The 21,407-nt window shown below is 48.9% G+C and overlaps 4 protein-coding genes across 4 annotated transcripts; all 4 read right to left on the bottom strand.

Annotated features, from left to right (window-relative positions):
- Nucleotides 1–1,700: 1,700 nt before the first annotated feature.
- LOC310761885 (olfactory receptor 52B2-like) lies at nucleotides 1,701–2,657 on the bottom strand (the record flags this gene model as incomplete). The annotated part of the gene is made up of 1 exon (XM_083612084.1): nucleotides 1,701–2,657. One exon carries the CDS (start codon nucleotides 2,655–2,657, stop codon nucleotides 1,701–1,703), a length of 957 nt encoding a protein of 318 aa, XP_083468210.1.
- Nucleotides 2,658–6,195: 3,538 nt separating this feature from the next.
- LOC310760791 (ubiquilin-2-like) lies at nucleotides 6,196–7,994 on the bottom strand. The gene has a single exon (XM_083609954.1). It carries the CDS (start codon nucleotides 7,823–7,825, stop codon nucleotides 6,317–6,319), a length of 1,509 nt encoding a protein of 502 aa, XP_083466080.1. The 5' UTR covers nucleotides 7,826–7,994; the 3' UTR covers nucleotides 6,196–6,316.
- A 4,278-nt stretch (nucleotides 7,995–12,272) lies between these two features.
- On the bottom strand, nucleotides 12,273–16,863 carry LOC310760881 (olfactory receptor 52B2-like). Its single transcript, XM_083610093.1, has 2 exons — nucleotides 16,754–16,863; nucleotides 12,273–14,106 (listed from the first exon to the last, which is right to left on the bottom strand). Exon 2 carries the CDS (start codon nucleotides 14,060–14,062, stop codon nucleotides 13,106–13,108), a length of 957 nt encoding a protein of 318 aa, XP_083466219.1. The 5' UTR covers nucleotides 14,063–14,106; nucleotides 16,754–16,863; the 3' UTR covers nucleotides 12,273–13,105.
- Nucleotides 16,864–19,760: 2,897 nt separating this feature from the next.
- On the bottom strand, nucleotides 19,761–20,737 carry LOC310760887 (olfactory receptor 52Z1P-like; the record flags this gene model as incomplete). Its single annotated transcript, XM_083610104.1, has 1 exon — nucleotides 19,761–20,737. Exon 1 carries the CDS (start codon nucleotides 20,712–20,714, stop codon nucleotides 19,761–19,763), a length of 954 nt encoding a protein of 317 aa, XP_083466230.1. The 5' UTR covers nucleotides 20,715–20,737.
- Nucleotides 20,738–21,407: the final 670 nt, after the last annotated feature.

The raw sequence follows: 21,407 nt of genomic DNA, 5'->3' as shown, positions 1-21,407 counted from the left end.
AACAATCCTTACCTTTCCATCCTCTGGACAAAACCTTCCTCACTGCACTGCACCAAATATCATATTACTGGCACAAAATAAATGTTACATCTCTCTCTCTCTCTCTCTCTCTCTCTCTAACACACACACACACACACACACATCACTTCTTCATCTTCTTCTTCTTCTTCCTCTTCCTCTTCTTTCTTCTTTGGCGGCCCCTCGTAGCCAAGTTAAAACATGGTTTTAACAATGAGTCTGTAAGTGTCTGTGGAGGCCAATTCTGAATCCACATGTCCTTCCACAGGGGGGACATTGGTTTCTGGGTGGGAGTTGATCCCGGTGAGGGTTTGCCAAGCGTGCCTTCCTCTTAGCACATTTCTCCCTTGCATTCTGAGTTTGAGTGTCTTCAAAGTCCATGGCACCTTTGGTCAAGGCTGTTCTCCAACTGGAGCGCTCACAGGCCCGTGTTTCCCAGTTGTCAGTGTTTATATTACATTTTTTTTAGATTTGCCTTGAGGCAGTCTTTAAACTTCTTTTGTTGACCACCAGCATTACGCTTTATGCTTTTAAGTTTGGAATAGAGTAGCTGCTTTGGAAGACGATCATCAGGCATCTGCACTCGCTGGATCATCACCTTGTCGTGGTGAGTGGGCTTGCATATTCCTATGACCCTTGTGAGCGAAGCCATCGGGAATCTCGTACTCCTAGCAGGGTCACCCAAGGTGGTAAGGTCAAAGAGAAGGAGCTAGACAAAGAATGATCCAAGAAGTCCTCAAAGGCAGAACAGGTGGGTGATAACAAGTGGTATGTTACAACGGCTTTGAAGGCGGATGAAGGCTGCAGCAGATAGGAATCTACTGGTTTGTCGTGACTACTTCATACCATCGGAAAAGAGCCCTACTGTGAAGACTGTGCGTTGGTCAGCGTGCACTGATCTACACACATAAAACAAATTCACGCACAGGCGTCTTCCAAAACACACACACACACACACACACACACACACCTAGCAGCTCATCTGTACAATTCTTGATGCATTCTGCAGAAGGCACATGCAGAAGACGACGGTAGGGGCAATCTTTTCTGGAAGATATTTGTATTTCGAGGAGTTTAGTGATCTGACATGGTCGTCTCTTCCTGCCTCTCTTTACCTCCCCTCTCTGTCTCTTGTTCTGCTCTTTGATGGCTGAGAATAGCCTTTTAATGCCCTGGTTTGTGGAAGGAAGTAATAGTGTTGGGCACCTTCCTTCTTTGAAGTGAGACATTGGAGAGGTGGGTAGCTAAGGAATCATCTGCGCTAGCTAGTCGGGCAAGGCACGTAGGCTAACAAGTTAGCTATCTAAAAATCAAATGGTTTGGGGGCATAGCTCTCAGAAGCTCGTGCTACCTGAGTCCACCTGGGGTCCCTTCACCACTTCTTGATGGCTTCCCAGTGGCAGATCAAAGTGCTTCCTTGGTAATGTATATAATGCTTGTTGTTTAGAATAAAATCTTTAATCTCGCTTGTGTTTGTATTGCTTCTGAATCTCATCAAAAGAACCATCTGCATTTGGCAAAACAACAGCCTAGCTCAGGGTGCTGAGCACAGCACTGCTATGGTTACTCTTGGTATATTAAAAAATGTAGATGAATACATCAGATGGAAACCTCGCTCCCTTCATTCTAGGGATCGCCCTCCATCCCTTCAACTTTCCTTGTCAGTGAATGGGGAACTGCTTTTAGGTAACTGGTCTGTTGAAACATTGGTGGAACAAGCTGGTGACTCTCCGCAGGATCTCCTTGGTCTTCACCCCATAAACAATGGGGTTCAGCATGGGAGGGATGAGGACATACAAGTTGGCCAGTAGGATGTGAACATAGCCTGGGATGTGGTGGCCAAAGCGATGGGCAAAGAAGGAGAAGAATGCAGGTGTGTAGAACATGAGGATGACGCAGAGGTGGGAGCCGCAGGTGCTGAGTGCCTTCAGGCGAGCGTCTTTGGAGGAGAGCCGAAACACAGCCCTCAAGATCAGACCGTACGATGCTGCTATCAGCAAGGTGTCCACACCGATGGCCAAGATGGCCACCATGAAGCCATACCAGATGTTGACCGTGATGTCGGAGCAAGCCAGCCGGGCGATGCCCATGTGCTCGCAGTACGTGTGGGGAAGGATGTTGCGTTGACAGAACGTCAAGCGCTTGACGAGGAAGATGACCGGGAAAATCACGCAGAAGCTTCGGACCATGGCAGCCAGCCCAATTCTCCAGATGACTGAATTGGTCAGCAAGGTGGTGTAGCGCAGCGGGTCGCAGATGGCGATGTAGCGGTCGAAGGCCATGGCCATGAGGATGGCCGACTCGGCAATGAAGATGCTGTGGATGAAGAACATTTGGGCTAGGCAACCTTCGAAGGAGATCTCCCCGGCCTTGAACCAGAAGATGGCCAGCATTTTGGGAGCAGTGGAGGTGGACAGAAGCAAGTCAGTGACAGCCAGCATGGAGAGGAAGAAGTACATGGGCTGGTGGAGGCTGCGCTCTGTGAAGATGATGAACAACAGAGTGCTATTCCCCACCAGAGCCACAATGTACATCAGGCAGAAGGGGATGGAGATCCAGATGTGAAAGGCCTCCATCCCTGGGATGCCAGTCAAGATGTAGGTGGTGGGGGGCATGGAGCTGTGGTTGGCTGGCAGCATCTGGGGCCTTGGAAGGGCTTCCTGGTAGCTGTGGTGGATGTAATCAGGAATCTGTTCCCTCTCCAGCAGGCGCTGGATGGAAGACAGTTCACAGGAAAGAAAATCTACTGGGATCCGGAACAAATCCTGAGGAAGATGAGGCAAGCATGTCTTCTGCTGCTCCAAAGGGGAGGACCCAAACTGATGGATTCAAACCACAAGAAAGGAGATTCTGATAAGCATTAGAAATAATTTTCTGAGGCCAAGAGCTGTTCGAGAGCAGAACAGATGCCCTCGGTGGACTCTCTTTCATAGGAGATTTTTTAAACAAAGTTGGGTATTCTTTTGTATTGTGCTTCCTGCATTTACGAAGACAGCAGAGTCAACACAGAGTTAAGCCAGAATGTGGAAACCCTGCAGCCGCGTAGCGGGTCTGTCTGGGGGGTCTCCTCTCCTGCCCACCCTGAACAAGGAAGCTTTGTGTGTGCTAACAAATAATAAATAAATAAATAATACACACGTCTAGAGAACTCATTCAGCTGTCAAACCTCTCCTTCCTTCCTTCCCTCCCTCCCTCTGGCATTCGTCTTCTGTTAATCTGACTTTAGCAGGAATGGCACAGCAGACACACAAAGGTGTACGAAAACACTTCTGTGTTTCTTTGAAGAGGGTCCACCTGGCAGCAATGGCAGGTTGCAAGCAATAGGTTGCAAGTTTAATGCATATACCTCTTTAATTCCCCCATAATTTCCATCTGACATTGGACTTCCCTTCTGTGGTTCCCCGTATTTTCTAATATTGCTGCATATGATAACTTATTCTGCACCCTGTCGTCACCATACTATTCCAAAAGTCATCATTTCCTGCTGCTCCTTATTCAAATCCTACTTGTGTCTTTATATGTTTACAATAGCTTTTTAAACATTCTGCAAATAGTTTCCAGTCCTCCCTAAAACCTGCCTTTTCTGGATCTCTAATTTCACTGGGCAGCAATGTCAAGGGCCCTGCCAGATAAGTCCTTCCTAGTCCGAGCTGCCCCTCCTAACCCCTTCAGCACCCCCGTGTAACAGATTTGAACCACACCTGCCCCGGATATTTTGCCCAGCTCCTCCTTGGAAGGCAGCAGCAAGAAACGGCTCTGTGCAAAGTTCTCACCTGCCTTTAGCCCCAGCAAGCAGAGAAGCTCAGAGATGGGATTTGGGTCCCCCCAGCAGCAGCAGAGACATGTATTTGAAGGAGGCTGGGTCCAAGGCGCTGAGGGACTTGGTCTGCCTCGTGTCTCCTTGGGAGTCCTGAGGGGGATTTGGAGGCAGGTGCTGGTGCTGGTGGAGGAGGAGGGACCTCCTGGGACCCACTTTTCTCAGGGTCAGGGGGAATTTTCAAAAGGCAAGGAGAGCATAACCCTTAGTTTGCTCTGGGAGGCTAAACGATCTTTTCTTCTGTTGCACAGTAAAGTACTTGCCTTGTAGTCAGGTCCCAGTCCCACCTGCGTCTTGGGTTCAAGAGAGTCTGGGATTCCCCTAGACATTCTCAGTGGGCATGTTTCCCTACACGCAAACTCTGTGGCCCAAGAACCCCACCCCTGACTCAGAGGGGTTCACAGCTAGCCGTGGATTTGAACCAGGATATCTCCCCATTTGCAGAGAATCAGAGACTCAACTTGCAGAGTTGGGAGGGACCCCTAGAGTCATCAAATCCAACCCTCTGCAATGCCGGAATCCCAATTAGAGCATCCATGACAGATGGCCATCCAACCTCTGCTTGAAAACCTCCAAGGAAAGAGAGCCCACCACCTCCCAAGGGAGACTGTCTCACTGTTGAACAGCTCTTACTGTCAGAAAGTTCTTCCTGATGTATCTTCAGAACCTCCTTTGTTGTAATTTGAATCCATCGGTTCAAGCTTGCTCCACCCGCCATGTGGAAGCCCTTCAGCCTACAGTGGTACCTCAGGTTACAGATGCTTCAGGTTACAGACACTTCAGGTTACAGACTCTGCTAACCCAGAAATAGTACCTCAGGTTAAGAACTTTGCTTCAGGGTGAGTACAGAAATTGTGCTCCGGTGGCGCGGCAGCAGCAGGAGGCCCCATTAGCTAAAGTGGTACCTCAGGTTAAGAACAGTTTCAGGTTAAGAACAGACCTCCAGAAAGAATTAGGTTCTTAACCAAAGGTACCACTGTATTTGAAGATGGCTATCACGTCAATTCGCTGTCTTTCCTTCTCCATCTCAATCCTTTGTCCCAAAGTGTCCACCTTGATCTCCAGAGCAGCCTTGAAGCCATAGGGATTCCCAGCTCCTAAGAGCTGAAGCACTTTTGCCCCCTGGGGGGTTTTTTGGCCACCGAGAAGAGGCTGCTGGACTAGATGGTCCCCTCTTTGGCCTGGCCCAGCAGGTGCTTTTTAAGTTCTTATGGTTTAATGGTTTATTTCATTTTTTTAAAAATGTACACTGCTTGATTGTTGTTGTTGTTGTTTTTAAACCCACCCTCAAAGCATTTTACAAAAAGATGAAACAAGAAAATCAAGAACAAATGGCAGCCGTACCATGTCCCCCAACATTCCTTGGATGAAAATAGGGACATTTCTCAGCCCCCCCATGATCCTCATTGATGTCCCATTTTTGTGACCCCCCCAAGCATTTCCTATCTGGAGGACGCTTGCAAGCATTCCTTCCCCCCACAAGCAGGACACCCTCCACCGTCCTGAGAAAACCCATTGATCCCAATTTTATTCTTTGGTAGATTTACAAAAAGAAAAACACACACAGATAAAAAAAATTAGATGCGGACACACAAATCATTTCTTTTCTTACTTTTTTTTAAAAAGTCAAGACTCCTTGTGCTCCAGTCCCTATTTCTTTACCCCCCCCCCAGGGCGGCTCTGTCCTCTGCCTGCACCCCAGAGCTGGCGCATTATGCAGGTGGGGCCTTGGCAGTGGTGGCCTCTCTTCATCCTCACCCGTTCTTCAGCAGCTGCCATGAGCTGCCCAAGGGAGGAGAGGCCACGGAGAGACAACGGGATGCTCCCTCGCCACCACTCAGGGCAAACGCCAGCTCACCCCAAGCTGGGTGGTGGCAGCACTGGCAGGGAGAATAGGGACATTCTGGGATCCAATCAGAAGCTGGGGTGGCTTCTGTATACCTGAAGGAGTGTCTCCACCCCCATCGTTCAACCCAGACACTGAGATCCAGCTCTGAGGGCCTTCTGGTGGTTCCCTCACTGTGAGAAGTGAGGTTACAGGGAACCAGACAGAGGGCCTTCTCGGTGGTGGCGCCTGCCCTGTGGAACGCCCTCCCACCAGATGTCACAGCAATAAACAACTATTTTACTTTTAGAAGACACCTGAAGGCAGCCCTGTTCAGGGAAGTTTTAAATATTTAATGCTGTGTTGTTTTTAACACTCGATTGGGAGCCGCCCAGAGTGGCTGGGGAAACTCAGTGGCTGGGCAGGGTATACATAAATTATTATTAGTAGTAGTAGTAGTAATTCCATGACTGTCCCTGGGAAATCGGGGCGCTTGGAGGGTACGCCTACCAACAGAGGAGCCAACAGAGGAGACTTTTTGAAAGATTTAAAGCCTTTTAATCACAAACCATGCAATCCACGCCTTTGCAGAGCTCCAGCATCGGCACAGCAGCTGCAGGAGTCCAGCCTCGGCTCAGCTTCCGTCCTCTTCCGCCTCAGAGTTTGTACGTCCGCTTCTGCTTGGAAGATGGCTGCGCGGACGAGCCCCGCAGGCGGCTGGCGGTCTTCACGCCAGCTAAGAAGTCAGCGCCCACCAGAGTCTCCAAGATCTGCTGGGCAGTGACATCCTGGCGCCCCACCCTCGAGACGGGGGGCACCATGTCGCAGAGGGAAGTGATGGAGTGCGCCCTCCGCGCGGGCCGCTCGGATCTTCCTCGCCTCTCTGTCCCCGGCTCATCTGTGGCAAGTGCCTGCAGCCTCTGCTGGATTTCTACGAGCCCCTGGATCTCCTTGGGGCTCCAGTTGGCCAACAGGATGTCTGTGTTTTGAATCTGCTGGAGGAGGTCTGGGACCTGCGGGGCCGCCTGCCCCCGGGGGCTCCTGGACACGGAGGTGTTCCTGCGGACCATCTTGGCCACCACCTCCGGGGTGTGGCTGCTCCTGGAGGGGCTGCTAGATGCGAGGTTCTGCATCAGATGCTTTATGATTTGGTGGAGGAGGTTCTTCACCGCTGCCGAGGCGAGTTGTCCTGTTTCTCCCCTGAAGGCGCCGCTTTCCCCGTTGCTCTGATCGTTGCCGTTGGGTGCTAGGTTCTGGGCGCCAGGCTTTGGAGGCCAAGTTCTGGGAGAAGGCAGCCTCTCCCGGGCCCGTTCAAGCCTTTCTCCATGGTCAAAGGTGGGTGGGTGGCCCCCCAGGGATCCTGGCGAAGGGCTTGCCCCACACCGCTTTGGAGTGGCCTTCTGCCCTAGTCCTCTTTGTGCTTCAGGGAACGCACCCTGAAGGACACTGTTGTTGTCTCCACCAGGGATGCTTCCAGGACAAGTGGTGGCCTGGGGAGGCGATTTGATGAACTCCTTCACGACCGCTGGGTTCCTTGCCAGTTCCACCACCAACCTCATTCCTTCTGGGGAGCTGAAGACGTGGCTGATCTCAGGGGCTTTCTGCATCACCTGCCGCACCTGCGGGTTGCTGGTGACCAGCTCCTTCATCAGGTCAGGGCTGGAGAGCTTGCTCTGGATGAAGGGGTTCTCCAGCAGTTGCACCATCATGTCTGGGTTGGACATGAGCTGGCTCTGGAACTCTGAAAAGTTGGCTGTGTTGAGGCCCAGGCTGGCGGTCAGCTCCCGGAGGCCATCGCTGGCAAAAGCGTCTCCCCGAGGAGGCTTCTGATCTGGGGCAGTGCTGGTAGGGCTGGCGGAAGCCTGTCGGGACAGGCGCCCCCGGGGAGACCGGACAACCACGTAGACTGTTGCGTCGTAGTCTAGGTGGATGCCATGCTGGCCAAGGGTCTTGTGGTCTTTCAAGATCCTTCCGACATACACCAGCACAATTTGGTCAGGAGAAGAGGAGAAGTGCCTGGCGACGTGTTCTTTGAATTCTCGGACCAACATCTCCCTGTGGACCAGAAACTCTTCCTTCTGCCACGGAGTCTTCACAATGATCCGAACAACTTGGGGCTCAGCGGCTCTGAGGTCAACCCCCGGGATTCTCTGGCTTTCGACCATAATGCTGCCAAGATTTGAGAGCAAGAAGCAAAGACCAAAGTCAGGCTTGGCTTCTCATCGCACTCCAAAGTGGTCCTGCCTTCTTTCCTCTGTCACCACGCAAGCTGTGGGGTCCCTCTTCTCGACACCCCCTCCCTCCCCCAGCCCAGAGGCCCTACACAACCTTCTGGTGTGGAACCCGTGATTTGTGATGTCAGCGCTGAGGTCGCCGGATGCAACTGCCCTTGGCCCAGTGACCCAAGAGGGACTCTGTAGCCCAACCCAGCCCAGAATTCCTCCCCACCCCCCATATAATTTTAACTGGAGTTTTAACATTCCTTATTTTCTGACTGTAAATCATTCCTTTTCTTACAATGCTACAGTTTACAGAAGGAAAATAAGGAAGAGCAGTGAGAGAAAGATGATACAGAGAAGGGCCACCACGATGATCAAAGGTCTGGAGACCAAGCCTTGTGAGGGAGCAGGTTTAGCCTGGAGAAGAGGAGGCTGAGAAGGGATATGAGAGGCATCTTAAAATATCTTAAGGGCTGTCACATGGAGGATGGAGGAAGCTTGTTTCTCCTGCTCTAGAGGGTAGGACTGGAACCAACAGATTCAAGAAAGGAGATTCTGACTAAACTTGAGGAAGAACTTTCCAACAGTTAGAGCTGTGGAAAGGACTCCCTTGGGAGGTTATGGACTCTCCTTCCTTGGAGGTTTTGAAGCAGAGGCTGGGTGGCCACAGTCATTATTGTGATTCCTGCATTGCAGAAGGTTGGGCTAGATGACATTTGGTGCATCTTTCACCCCTACATTTCTATGATTTTATGCAGCGTCAATGCAGACATGGAGTATGACATGCAGCATGAGTCTAGCAGGGTACTTTTGAGGCTGAGCAAATATTCCTACATATTTGGAAAAGAAAATACTGCAGCAACTGCCAGTATGCTAAACACAAGGGGGATGAAACAGAAATGTCAACCCTAATTCCCTCGCTTTCTTGTCATGTGGACACCATATGGACAGAGATGCAAAGGGCTTAGGACTGCAATACCCCCAAGGACCACCTCTCCCCATATGAACTGACCTGGACCCCGTGATCATCAGCTGAGACTCTCCCTCAAGCGTTTCCCCCTCAAGGGGTCCAGAGGGTGGCAACACGAGAACAGGGCCTTTTCTGCAGTGGCTCCCCACTTGTGTAATGCTCTCCCCAGGGAGGCTCGCCTGGTGCCTTTGTTACATATCTTTAGGTGCCAGGAGAAAACCAGGCCTTGGGCTCATTAACATTCTATGGCTTTTTACGTGTGTTTGTGGGAGAGGGCTGTTGGTTTGTGTTTGTTTTATTATGTATTTTGTCTTCTCGTTTTCTATTTTTATGCTGTGATCCGTCCTGTGGCCTTTGGAGAAAAAACAGTATGCAAATTTAATTACTAAATAGAATAAAATAAAACACAATAAAAACAGATAAAATAAAAGAGCATGGGTGTGTTGCATCTTATTGGTTATATTTTCATGTAGCCCACACTTTAGCATAAGCTGAAGGGCCCATCCATCCATTTGACTCCAGTCCAGAATTCCCCCCTCGCATTCCCCAAAGGTCCCCACCACATCCAAAATGACAGAATTGTGAAGAACGTCCTGAAACTAAAACCCAAGCCAAGTGGCAGAGAGATATTTCTAGATTTGTCTGGCAGGGCAAGAAGCCCAGAATAAAATTTAAAATACTAACTGATGCAAAGGAAAGAGGCAGATTTGCCCTGCCAGACCTTAAACTTTACTATGAATCAGCAGCATTCTGCTGGTTGAAAGACTGGCTGCTTCTTGAGAACACGGACATTTTGGACTTAGAAGGTTTTAACAACGTTTTTGGGTGGCATGCATATCTGTGGTTCGACAAGGTTAAAGCACACAAAGCATTTAAAAACCATATTGTCAGGAAAACATTGTTGAATGTCTGGATAAGATACAAAGACTTATTGGAAAATAAAACCCCAAGGTGGTTGTCACCAATGGAAGCGAAGGCTCAGAAAAAGCTCAATATGAAGGCCAAATGGCCAAAATATTGGGAAATTTTGGAACAAGAAGGAGATAAACTGAAATTGCAAAGTTTTGAGAAATTAAAAGATAAAGTGCGAGACTGGCTTCATTATTATCAATAAGAGAGGCCTATAATTTGGACAAAAAAATTGGCTTCCAGGTGGAGAAATCAAAATTGGAAACAGAACTGTTAGATCCCAAAACTAAGATACTTTCAAGAATGTATAACTTGCTGTTGAAATGGAATACGCAGGATGAAACGGTTAAATTTGCTATGATTAAATGGGCACAAGATATTGGTCATAACATTATGTTTGCGGACTGGGAACAGTTGTGGACCACCGGTATGAAATTTACGGCATATAATGCCTTAAGAGAGAATATTATGAAAATGATTTACAGGTGGTACATGACACCAGTCAAGCTTGCAAAAATATATCATTTGCCCGATAACAAATGCTGGAAATGTAAAGAAAATGAAGGTACATTCTTTCACCTTTGGTGGACGTGCCCAAAGATTAAGGCTTTCTGGGAGATGATCTATAATGAAATGAAAAAGGTATTTAAATATACCTTCTTGAAGAAACCAGAGGCCTTTCTCCTGGGCATAGTCGGCCAATTGGTGCCAAAGAAGGATAGAAATTTCTTTATGTATGCAACAACAGCAGCAAGAATACTTATTGCAAAGTATTGGAAGACACAAGATTTACCCACCCTGGAAGAGTGGCAGATGAAGGTGATGGACTATATGGAATTAGCGGAAATGACTGGCAGAATCCGAGACCTGGGAGAAGAGTTGGTGGAAGAAGACTGGAAGAAATTTAAAGACTATCTTCAGAAACACTGTAAAATTAATGAATGTTAAAAATGATGTTGGATTGAAAATAAGTGGCATTAGCAACAAAGTTATGAGAATATGCAAAAATGAATTGATAAAGGATGAAATTATAGAGGTACAATATGTTAAGATATAGAGTTAAGATAAACGAAAGAGGGTAAGGATTTGCTGACTTGATTACTTAAATGGGAATACAAAAAGGGGAGGTGTGAGGAGGTCAAGGAAACAAGCTAACGAATTTAAAGTTATAAAAAATGGATTTGTTTTTAAGTCTTTTTTATCTATCTTTTTTTTTGTATCTTGTATTTTTATTCCTATTTTTTCTTTTTTATGAATTTTTGTATGTTGTTTTTTTTTATCTTTTTCTTTTACTATGTTTTTCTTTGTATTTTCTAAACCTATGTTTTTGTAAAATCTCAATAAATATTTTATTAAAAAAAAAAAAGAAACTAAAACCCAAGCCAACCTGCTGCTGTTGAATGCACTGTCAGGGTCCTTTTCAGAGTTAGCAATAGACATACTCAACTGTTACAACCGGAGCTCCTGAAGTTTCCCTTTTGCAAAGCACCCTTCACAAGCAACGCTTCCTGGGATTATTTGGGGGGAGTCATGTGCTTCCAATGTGCGCTGAATGTGCTTTGAATGTAGAGTGTGGGTCCACCCAGAAAATCACCCGGCTACCGATTCGACATTAGAAGCTGCCTTCTCTTGAGTTGCCACGCAGGTGGTGCTGTGGGTTAAACCACAGAGCCTAGGGCAGGGGTCAGCAAACTTTTTCAGCAGGGGGTGATTCCACTGTCCCTCAGACCTTGTGGGGAGCCAGACTATATTTTTTTTTGGGGGGGTGAACGAATTCCTATGCCCCACAAATAGCCCATAGATAGGTTTTAAATAAAATCACACAATCTACTCATGTAAAAACATGCTGATTTCCAGGCCGTCAGCAGGCCAGATTTAGAAGGCGATTGGGCCAGATCCGACCCCTGGGCCTTAGTTTGCCTACCCATGGCCTAGGACTTGCTGATCAGAAGGTTGGCGGTTTGAATCCCCACGACGGGGTGAGCTCCCATTGTTCAGTCCCAGCTCCTGCCAACCTAGCAGTTCGAAAGCACATCAAAGTGCAAGTAGATAAATAGGTACCGCTCTGGCGGGAAGGTAAATGGTATTTCCTTGCACTGCTCTGGATCGCCAGGAGTGTTTTAGTCATGCTGGCCACATGACTCAGAAGCTGTCTGCAAACAAATGCTGGCTCCCTCGGCCAGTAAAGTGAGATGATCGCCACAACCCCAGAGTTGTCCACAACTGGACCTAACGCTCAGGGGTCCCTTTACCTTTACCTTCTCTTGAGTCAAACCATTGTTCCACACAGCTTAGGGCTGTTCCTTCTGCTGCACCAACTGGAAGTGGCTGTCATGGGTTTCAGCCTGGAGGTGCCCTTGGGAACTGAAATTGGGACCATACACACACACACACACCATATATATATATATATATATATATATATATATATATATATATATATATATATAATATTTTTATTAAATTTTCAACAAAAATAACAAAAACAAAACAAAAACACACAATAACCAATACAATAACAACCACAAAGAAAATTGTGCACAAAAACAATGTCAAATCCATAAAACGGGATTCTCTTAACCCTGTGACTCCCCCTCCCCCCCCCCCCCGCCGTTCCTTAAGTTTTCTACATTCCAAGCAGGTGCTCTACCACTTAACAACGAGGCTTCCCAATTCCAATGGACTTTCAGTATCACAGCTTAGGGCTGTGTCACATTCTGTGTCACAGTGGCTGACCACATGTCCTAACGAGAAGCCATCAAGCAGAATCTGAGCACAGAGCACCTGTGGTTTCTAGCAACCAGTATTCAGAAGCATTGGTGCCTCTGATTGTGCAAGCAGGGCAGAGCCGTTGGTGATCTCCTCCGTGAATTTGTTTAATCCTCTTATAGGTTGGTGGTCATCATCTGGTGGGCGTGAGTTCCACAGTTTAACTCTGTGTGGAAAAAGTCATTTCTTTTATCTGCCATGAATCTTCCAGCATTCAGCTTTATTAGATCTCCATCGTGTTAGCTGAGAGGGAGAAAAACGTTTCTCTATCCATTTTCTCCATGCCAAATACAATTTCATCATGGCACCTCTTCGTTTTCGTAAACTAAATATTCACAAAAGTTGCTACATTTCCTTGTTGGGGAGTCATTTCACCCCTTGATAATTTCGGTTGCCCTTTTCTGAACTTTCCCCAGCTCTATGAAACTGAGAGCAGAGAGCCGGGTAAGAATTGCACCATAGCTTCCTGCTCACCCAATTTCTCAGCAGCCTACCTTCCTTCTCTCATGGAGGAGGGTCTCCATATCTCAGGCAACCTTCCGCAAAGGTTCGGGGGCTGATGCACGAAGCGCTGCCTTCTAGCAACACCTCCACCTCCCTGTCCGCGTGAACACAAGGGTGACTCGCTCCCGTATCTGCCTCGTTCTCACCCCATAGACGATGGGGTTGAGCATGGGAGGAACGATGACATAGAGGTTGGCCAGCAGGATGTGGATGCAGCTGGGGATGTTGTGGCCAAAGCGGTGGGTGAGGAAGGAGAAGAAGGCAGGCATGTAGAACATCAGGATGATGCAGATGTGGGAGCCGCAGGTGCGGAGAGCCTTGAGGCGGGCCTCCTTGGAGGAGAGCTGGAAGACGGCCTTGAGGATCAAGCCGTAGGACAAGGCAATGAGCACCACGTCCACCCCTGAGGACAGGAGGGTCGTCGTGAAGCCATACCAGATGTTGATGGTGATGTCTCCGCAGGCCAGGCGGGCAATGCCCATGTGTTCGCAGTAGGTGTGCTGCATGGTGCTGTGGCCGCAGTAGGGCAGCCTCTTGAGGAGGAAGATGGGTGGGGACATGATGCACAGCCCCCTGACCACGGCCGCCAGGGCCACCTTCCCAATCACCGATGGGGTCAGGATGGCCATGTAGCGCAGTGGGTCACAGATGGCGACGTAGCGGTCAAAGGCCATGGCCAGCAGGATGGTGGACTCTGCGATGAAGCTGAAGTGGGTGAAGAACATCTGGGCAATGCAGGCATCGAAGGAGATCTTCCTGGAGCCGAACCAGAAGATGGCCAGCATCTCGGGCACAGTGACCGTGGACAGCAGGAGGTCCGACACAGAGAGCATGGCCAGGAAGAGGCACATGGGCTGGCGAAGGCTGTGGTCCGTGGCAATGAGGAAGAGGAGGAACGAGTTCCCCAGGAGGGCCACGACGTACATGAGGCAGAAAGGGACAGAAATCCACACGTGGGATTTCTCCATGCCAGGGATGCCAGTCAGGACAAACGTGACGGGGTCAAAGCTGCTGTCATTGAGAGCAGCCATGATGATGGGAGGTGAAAGGTCTTCTCCGCTGGTGTCTCCTGCTCCTAGGGAGAGAGAAAGAGAGAAAGATTACAAAATCAATAGCCCGCAGGACCACATCATGGAAGTAATAGCACCACTGGACTGTAAGTAGGAACAGAGGGAAGGAGAAGTAGCACTTTGAGGGTGTGTGTGTGTGTGTGTGTGTGTGTGTGTGTGTGTGTGAAGGAGAAGCAGCACCTTGAAGGGGTGTGTGTGTGTGTGTGTGTGTGTGTGTGTGTGATGCAAATCTTTAAATATGTGTTGAATTTGAATTAATTTGTTGTGAATTTCTTAACAAAATTGGAAAACTAATAAAAATTATTTGGTTAAAAAAAAGGTAACAGCACCCCTCTATTCTGCCTTGGTGAGGCCCCACCTGAACTCTGGTGTCCAGTTCTGGGCACCCCAGTTTCAGAAGGATATTTTCAAGCTATGCAGAGGAGGGCAACCAAGATGATCCAGGGTCTGGAGACCAAGCCTTATGAGGAACGGTTCAGGGAGTTGGGGATGTTTAGCCTGGGGAAAAAGGAGACTGAGAGGTGATGAGAAAGCCATCTTCAAATATCTGAAGGGCTATCACATGGAAGATGGAGCAAGCTTGGCTTTTTGCTGTTTTGGAGGGCAGGACCCAAACTAATGAATCTAAATGAAAAGGAAGGAGATTCTGGCTAAACATTTGGAAGAACTTTTTGACTGTAAAAGCCTATTGGCGGTGGAATGGGCTCCCTTGGGAGGTTGTGGACTCTCATTCTTTGGTGGCTTTTAAGGTCCGTATAGTTAAACCTATGATTTTCCCAGTAGTGATGTATGGAAGTGAGAGCTGGACCATAAAGAAGGCTGATCACCGAAGAATTGATGCTTTTGAATTCTGGTGCTGGAGGAGACCCTTGAGAGTCCCATGGACTGCAAGAAGATCAAACCTATCCATTCTGAAGGAAATCAGCCCTGAGTGCTCCCTGGAAGGACAGATCGTGAAGCTGAGGCTCCAATACTTTGGCCACCTCATGAGAAGAGAAGACTCCCTGGAAAAGACCCTGATGTTGGGAAAGATGGAGGGCACAAGGAGAAGGGGACGACAGAGGACGAGATGGTGGGACAGTGTTCTCCAAGCTACCAGCATGAGTCTGACCAAACTGCGGGAGGCAGTGGAAGACAGGAGTGCCTGGCATGCTCTGGTCCAGGGGGTCACGAAGAGTCGGACACAGCTAAACCACTAAACAACAACAACAAAGCAGAGGTTGGATGGTCACCCTCATTGCAGGGGGTTGAACTAAATGACCCTTGGTGTCCCTTTCAACCCTACAATTCTATGATTCTGTTACTCTCTTTCAGCAAGCTGAATTGGTACATCTGTGGAAAGCCAGTATGAAGAGTTCCCTGATCCTGATTGTCCAGAGCTACAACAAGGGTTTGTTTGATAGCTGCCAGCGTTGGTCTCGCCTTTGACCTTTTCACACCTCTGGGCTCTCTTGGTGCTTGGCACTTCCCCATCTGCTGCTTCTGGCCCCAGTGATAGACACAGACCCAGCCTGTTGTTACAGCAGGAGGCAGAGACAGCCTTTGGGCAAGCCTTTTGGAAGGGAAGGAGGGAGGGAGGAAGGAGGGAGGGATGTCCAGAAATTAGAAACACAAGACGCATTTAGGTGTTCAGTTCCCTGCACAGCTTTTAAAAATGATTAACGAAATAATTATTTGGGTGCCCCAGGCTGTTCTAGACGTGTCCTGGAAACAGGGCAAAGGAACAAGTTCTGCACTCCCTGCCCTCTTACCCCCAGTCGCTGAGAGACACAAAGAATAAATCCTAGGAGCATTATAAGCCTCCCTGGGGGCCCCATGTTGTTGTCTTGGCCTGCTTCTCTGTGCGGCATCTAACTGGATCTCTTTGGCCTGTTTCAGCTGCCAGACACCTCTGAGGTTCTCATACAAGTAAGGCAAACTCTGCTTTCTCAGTGAATTCAGCCAGACTTGAGTCCAGTCCTTCACTCTACCCAGTGCCAGAAGGTGGCTTTGAATAGGTCTCCCCATAGCTCAGGAAAAATCCCATAATAGCACATGACAAACAATGATGTTTTCATGGTCCTACATTCCATTCCCAGGGCCACGCACAGAACGGTCTCACAGAAGTTCGTTCCTGCCCTGAGTGTCCTCATCAGTTGGCAGCAGAGCCACGATGGGAAGGATCTTGGTGCCTCTGCACTGTCATTGCTCAGTGGGTGACCTTCACGGCCAAGTGGGGATCTGAACCCTGGTGTCCCAGGTCCCTGTCTCTCAGGGCCAAGCATTGTCTGCTCCCCATCTCGGGCCAGTCATCCTCTCTCAACCAAACATAGGAATGTAGGAAGCTGACTGATACGGAGCCAGCCTCTTGGTCCATCTAGCTCAGGGGAGTCCAGCACACAGCCCAAGGGTCGCAGGCGGCCCTCAAGGCCTTTCTGTGGCCCTCAACAACATTTGGTGCCTTTCCAAAACCAGTAAGCAAGGCACTGGGGTTTGGGAAGGAAATGTGAGAGCTCTGCCAGCGTCCTGGGACCTCCGCCATGCCTGACAGAAAAACTGAGCCACATCCCTTCCCTTGCAGGGTCGCAGTGAGGATAGAACAAGCCCGAGGGGCAGCTGTTTAAGCACCTTGAGTTTTCTGGCCATGAAAGCAAAGCAACAAGCAGGACTTACTTTCAGGGTGGCTGCTCTTGAGTTCTCAGGGGCTCTCCTTCGTGGGTGAAGGCCAGGTGGCTCACCTTGAGCAGCAGGAGGTGAGGAAATGTCTTTGCTAGGACGAGAATAGGCAATAAAGCCCCACCACCGCTGGGGAAGGAAGTGGCACTGGTCTCAATGCTTCCGGACTGGGAATTCCAGCAAGGGGGGGGCGTGCTATGGGGAGCTCCCAGCTGCAGTGGGGCATCCAGGCTTCGAATTAAAGATTAACAGGACCTGTCTGAGCTCTTTCCTTCCTGCCTGCTCCTTTGGCATTTGCATGCCAAGGGATGGGAGTCCTCTGCATTGCCATGGAAACCTCTGCCCGCCCACCCCCACCCTTGCCTTTCCCTGTCCGTGCCAGCCCCTTCTCCCTAAGACTGCCAGCAGAGCCCTTTGCGGTGGAGGGAGAGAGGAGAACCATCTGCTACCTGCTGCCAAGGACTGGCGAAAGAGGCGCAGCCTGCTTAGCAACTGGGAAAGGGGACGTCCAGGCAGGATACCTACATAAGAACCTAGGAGGAACCTAGGTTCATCTAGTTCCAGTGCCCTGTTCTCAAAGTAACCAGGGTTGTCCGTCCCCCCCCCCACTGGAACTCAGTTCAGGCCCCTCTCAAGTGGGTGCCATTGCCATTATAAGAGAACAAGGGAGAAGTTCATGGTGAGTTCCGGCAGCTCTTTTTCTGGGAAAATTGCACAGGCAGTAACCAACAAGTTGCCCCCAGTGGGAAGCCCTCAGGCAGGATTCAAGAGCTCTCTCCCTTCCTGTGTTTTCCAGCAACTGCCGTTCAGAAGCATCACTGCCTCCAACTATCAATAGCCCTTTCCACCTCCATGAATTTTGAAATGTGGTTGTGAAGAAGAGCAGAGGTCGGGGGGGGGGGGGAGAGAGAGAGAGAGAGAGCAGGGAGAGAGCAGGGAGAGTTATTGGCACAGGGTGATGGCAGGGTCATGCACTGCCTTTGAGGGGTGCTGAGTCCCTGCAGTTCCTGAATTATCTGGGAGGTGCCCCTTCATCATTGCCCAGGGAGCTTCTCTTGAGTGCCACCTGTGTCTGCAGAACAGACACCATTCTGAGCGTAGGTCAGCAAACCTTTTCAGCAGGGGGCTGGTCCACTGTCCCTCAGACCTTGTGGGGGGGGCAGACTATATTTTGGGGGAGGAGGAAGGAATGAATTCCTATGCCCCACAAATAACCCAGAGATGCGTTTTAATTAAAAGCACACATTCTACTCATGTAAAAACACGCTGGTTCCCAGACTATCTCCGGGCCAGATTTAGAAGGTGATTGGGCTGGATCTGGCCCCCGGGCCTTAGTTTGCCTACCCATGGCATAGGATATGCAGTGTGGCGAACAGAGCTATTAGAAAAATGATCTCATAAGACTAAGGGGACAAGAGGACAAAAGGATCACGACCATTTTCATGCTATTGGGCATGATTTTATTGTACAAACGACTAATGAAGCACACAGATGCACCTTCAGCATATGATATGGTCTGGCCTTTATGAAAGCGTCTTATCAGCATCATAATTTTTGACCCATTACAATCTGACTCCTTCAGAGAAACAATTAGTAATGAAATAGCTGCAATAATAAGATGAAACCAGTGGGTTAGAATCATAGAATCATAGAGTTGGAAGAGACCACAAGGGCCATCGAGTCCAACCCCCTGCCAAGCAGGAAACACCATCAGAGCACTCCTGACATATGGTTGTCAAGCCTCTGCTTAAAGACCTCCAAAGAAGGAGACTCCACCACACTCCTTGGCAGCAAATTCCACTGTCGAACAGCTCTTACTGTCAGGAAGTTCTTCCTAATGTTTAGGTGGAATCTTCTTTCTTGTAGTTTGGATCCATTGCTCCGTGTCCGCTTCTCTGGAGCAGCAGAAAACAACCTTTCTCCCTCCTCTATGTGACATCCTTTTATATATTTCAACATGGCTATCATATCACCCCTTAACCTCCTCTTCTCCAGGCTAAACATGCCCAGCTCCCTTAGCCGTTCCTCATAAGGCATCGTTTCCAGGCCTTTGACCATTTTGGTTGCCCTCCTCTGGACACGTTCCAGTTTGTCCGTGTCCTTCTTGAACTGTGGTGCCCAGAACTGGACACAGTACTCCAGGTGAGGTCTGACCAGAGCAGAATACAGTGGCACTATTACTTCCCTTGATCTAGATGCTATACTCCTGTTGATGCAGCCCAGAATTGCATTGGCTTTTTTAGCTGCCGCGTCACACTGTTGGCTCATGTCAAGTTTGTGGTCAACCAAGACTCCTAGATCCTTTTCACATGTACTGCTCTCAAGCCAGGTGTCACCCATCTTGTATCTGTGCCTCTCATTTTTTTTGCCCAAGTGCAATACTTTACATTTCTCCCTGTTAAAATTCATCTTGTTTGTTTTGGCCCAGTTCTCTAATCTGTCAAGGTCGTTTTGAAGTGTGATCCTGTCCTCTGGGGTGTTAGCCACCCCTCCCAGTTTGGTGTCATCTGCAAATTTGATCAGGATGCCCTTGAGTCCATCATCCAAGTCGTTGATAAAGATGTTGAATAAGACCGGGCCCAAGACAGAACCCTTATATAATTATAATTATAATTTATCCAATTCAGATCTGAAGCGGGTTTCATGTATATGCAAAAATTCCTTTATAATGTCTCATTATCCTGCATTTTGTTGATTTTTTAAATGTTGATTTTAGTTATAGCTTTTGCATTTTAAGCTGTCTTTCTATTGACAATTGCACCAAAAATTCAGCAAAACCCCCAACTGTAATAAAAAGGGTGTGGTGGTTTGTTGATACTGCAGATTGAGCAACATCCCAATTAAATTTCATTTCATTTATTTTATAAAATATACACAGTGCTTGATTGTAAACAACAACAACAACTACAGGCAAAAATAAAATAAAATAATAAAATAAATAAAATAATAAAATAAAATAAAATAAAATAAAATAATAAAATAATTGAACACGTGTCTGGAATCCTCAGCGCCACTTCCCAGGCTGCAAGAGCAGCTGAACCAGGCACTCGCGGATCTGCTTGGTTTTCACCCCATAAACAATGGGGTTTAGCATAGGGGGCACAGTGACAAAGACGTTGGCCAGCAGGATGTGAGCAGGGCGAGGGATGCTGTTGGCTGCAAACCTGTACGCAAAGATGGAGAAGAAGGCTGGGACATAAAACATCAGGATGACACAGACATGGGAGCCACAAGTGCCCAGGGCTTTGGCCCGGGCGTCTCTGGATGGGAGGCGGAAGACGGCACGGAGGATCAAAGTGTACGAAACGGCGATCAAAACCGTGTCAACCCCCGTGGTCAAGAGAGCCACTGTCAGCCCATACCAGATGTTGAGCGTGATGTCAGCACAGGCCAGCCTAACGATGCCCATGTGCTCACAGAAGGTGTGGGAAATGACGTTGCGGCCACAGAAGGGCAGCCGCAGTAGGAGAAAGGTCAAGGAGGCCATCAGGCAGAAGGCCCTCACCACCGCAGCCACCAAGATCCTCACAATCCATGAGGGTGTCAGCACAGTGGTGTAGCGCAGCGGGTCGCAGATGGCAACGTACCGGTCGTACGCCATCGCCAGGAGAATGGCTGATTCGGCTACGAAAAGGAAGTGGATGATGAACATCTGGGTGACGCAGGACCCAAAGGCGATCTCCCGGGCATGGAACCAGAAGATGCTGAGGGTCTTGGGCATGGTGGTGGTGCACAGTGTCACGTCGGCCATGGCCAGCATGGCCAGGAAGAGGAACATGGGCTCATGGAGGCTGCGCTCCTTGGCGATGATGAAGAGGAGGAGGCCGTTGCCCAGGAGAGCGAGGAGATACATGAAGCAGAAGGGAATGGAGATCCACATCTGAGATTCCTCCAGGCCTTCCACGCCAACCAGGATGCACTTGGCGATGGTGAAGCTGGAGCGATTGACAGCTGCCATGGCGGGGAGACGTTTCTCTCTTGATGGCCCTGTGAAAATAGAAGGAAGTGCAAGCATCAGCCAGGTGAGCAGCCATTGCCTCCCCCTGTCCAGCAACATCCAGCGCATGATCTGTAGACACACATTCACACATTCTGCTCCCACCCAGGTCCTCCCACTATTGAGCTGTGAGTCGGCTGAGGTACATTGGGAGGTCTGAGGCAGAGGAGACTGCAGAATGCCCCCTTGCTCAACCTTCCATTAGCTGCCATGTGTGGGATGTGACATAAGCAGTCAAATACAACATTTCCTGTTTGCCTAGAGTGGACTCACAGGGGGAATGTTGCTCCAGCCAGGAGGACTTCCTGTTACACCTGGTCTGGAGCATCCTTCCTTTGCATGTGACCAGGTAGGTGGACGTGACCCTTCCAGACCCCACAAACTTCCATCATGTTGCCTCTTCCTCATATTTGCTCTAAACTAAAAAGTCCCAAATCCTCCTGCAACCTTTCCAAATATGGGAAGTTGTTGCCACATCTCCCGGATCATTTTCTTCACCCCTTTCTGGACCTTTTCCAACTTTGCCACCTCATTCTCGAGGGGAGGCGTCCGGATCTGTACACCCTACCACCTTGCAAAGTAAATTCATAAAATGGCATTACAATAGCCTCCCCTTTATTTCCAACCCCTTTCCTTTGATCCAGTCACTTTGTT

The sequence above is a fragment of the Podarcis filfolensis genome (genome assembly GCF_964270895.1).
Source record: "Podarcis filfolensis genome assembly, chromosome: 4".
Taxonomy (NCBI): domain Eukaryota; kingdom Metazoa; phylum Chordata; class Lepidosauria; order Squamata; family Lacertidae; genus Podarcis; species Podarcis filfolensis.
The sequence above is the reverse complement of the archived record's forward strand: the minus strand, read 5'-3'. Positions and strand labels throughout refer to the sequence as shown.

Bases quoted from the DNA above. Each gene is read 5' to 3' on its own strand.
- LOC310760791 (XM_083609954.1), bottom strand. From the start codon at position 7,825: ATGGTCGAAAGCCAGAGAATCCCGGGGGTTGACCTCAGAGCCGCTGAG.
- LOC310760881 (XM_083610093.1), bottom strand. From the start codon at position 14,062: ATGGCTGCTCTCAATGACAGCAGCTTTGACCCCGTCACGTTTGTCCTG.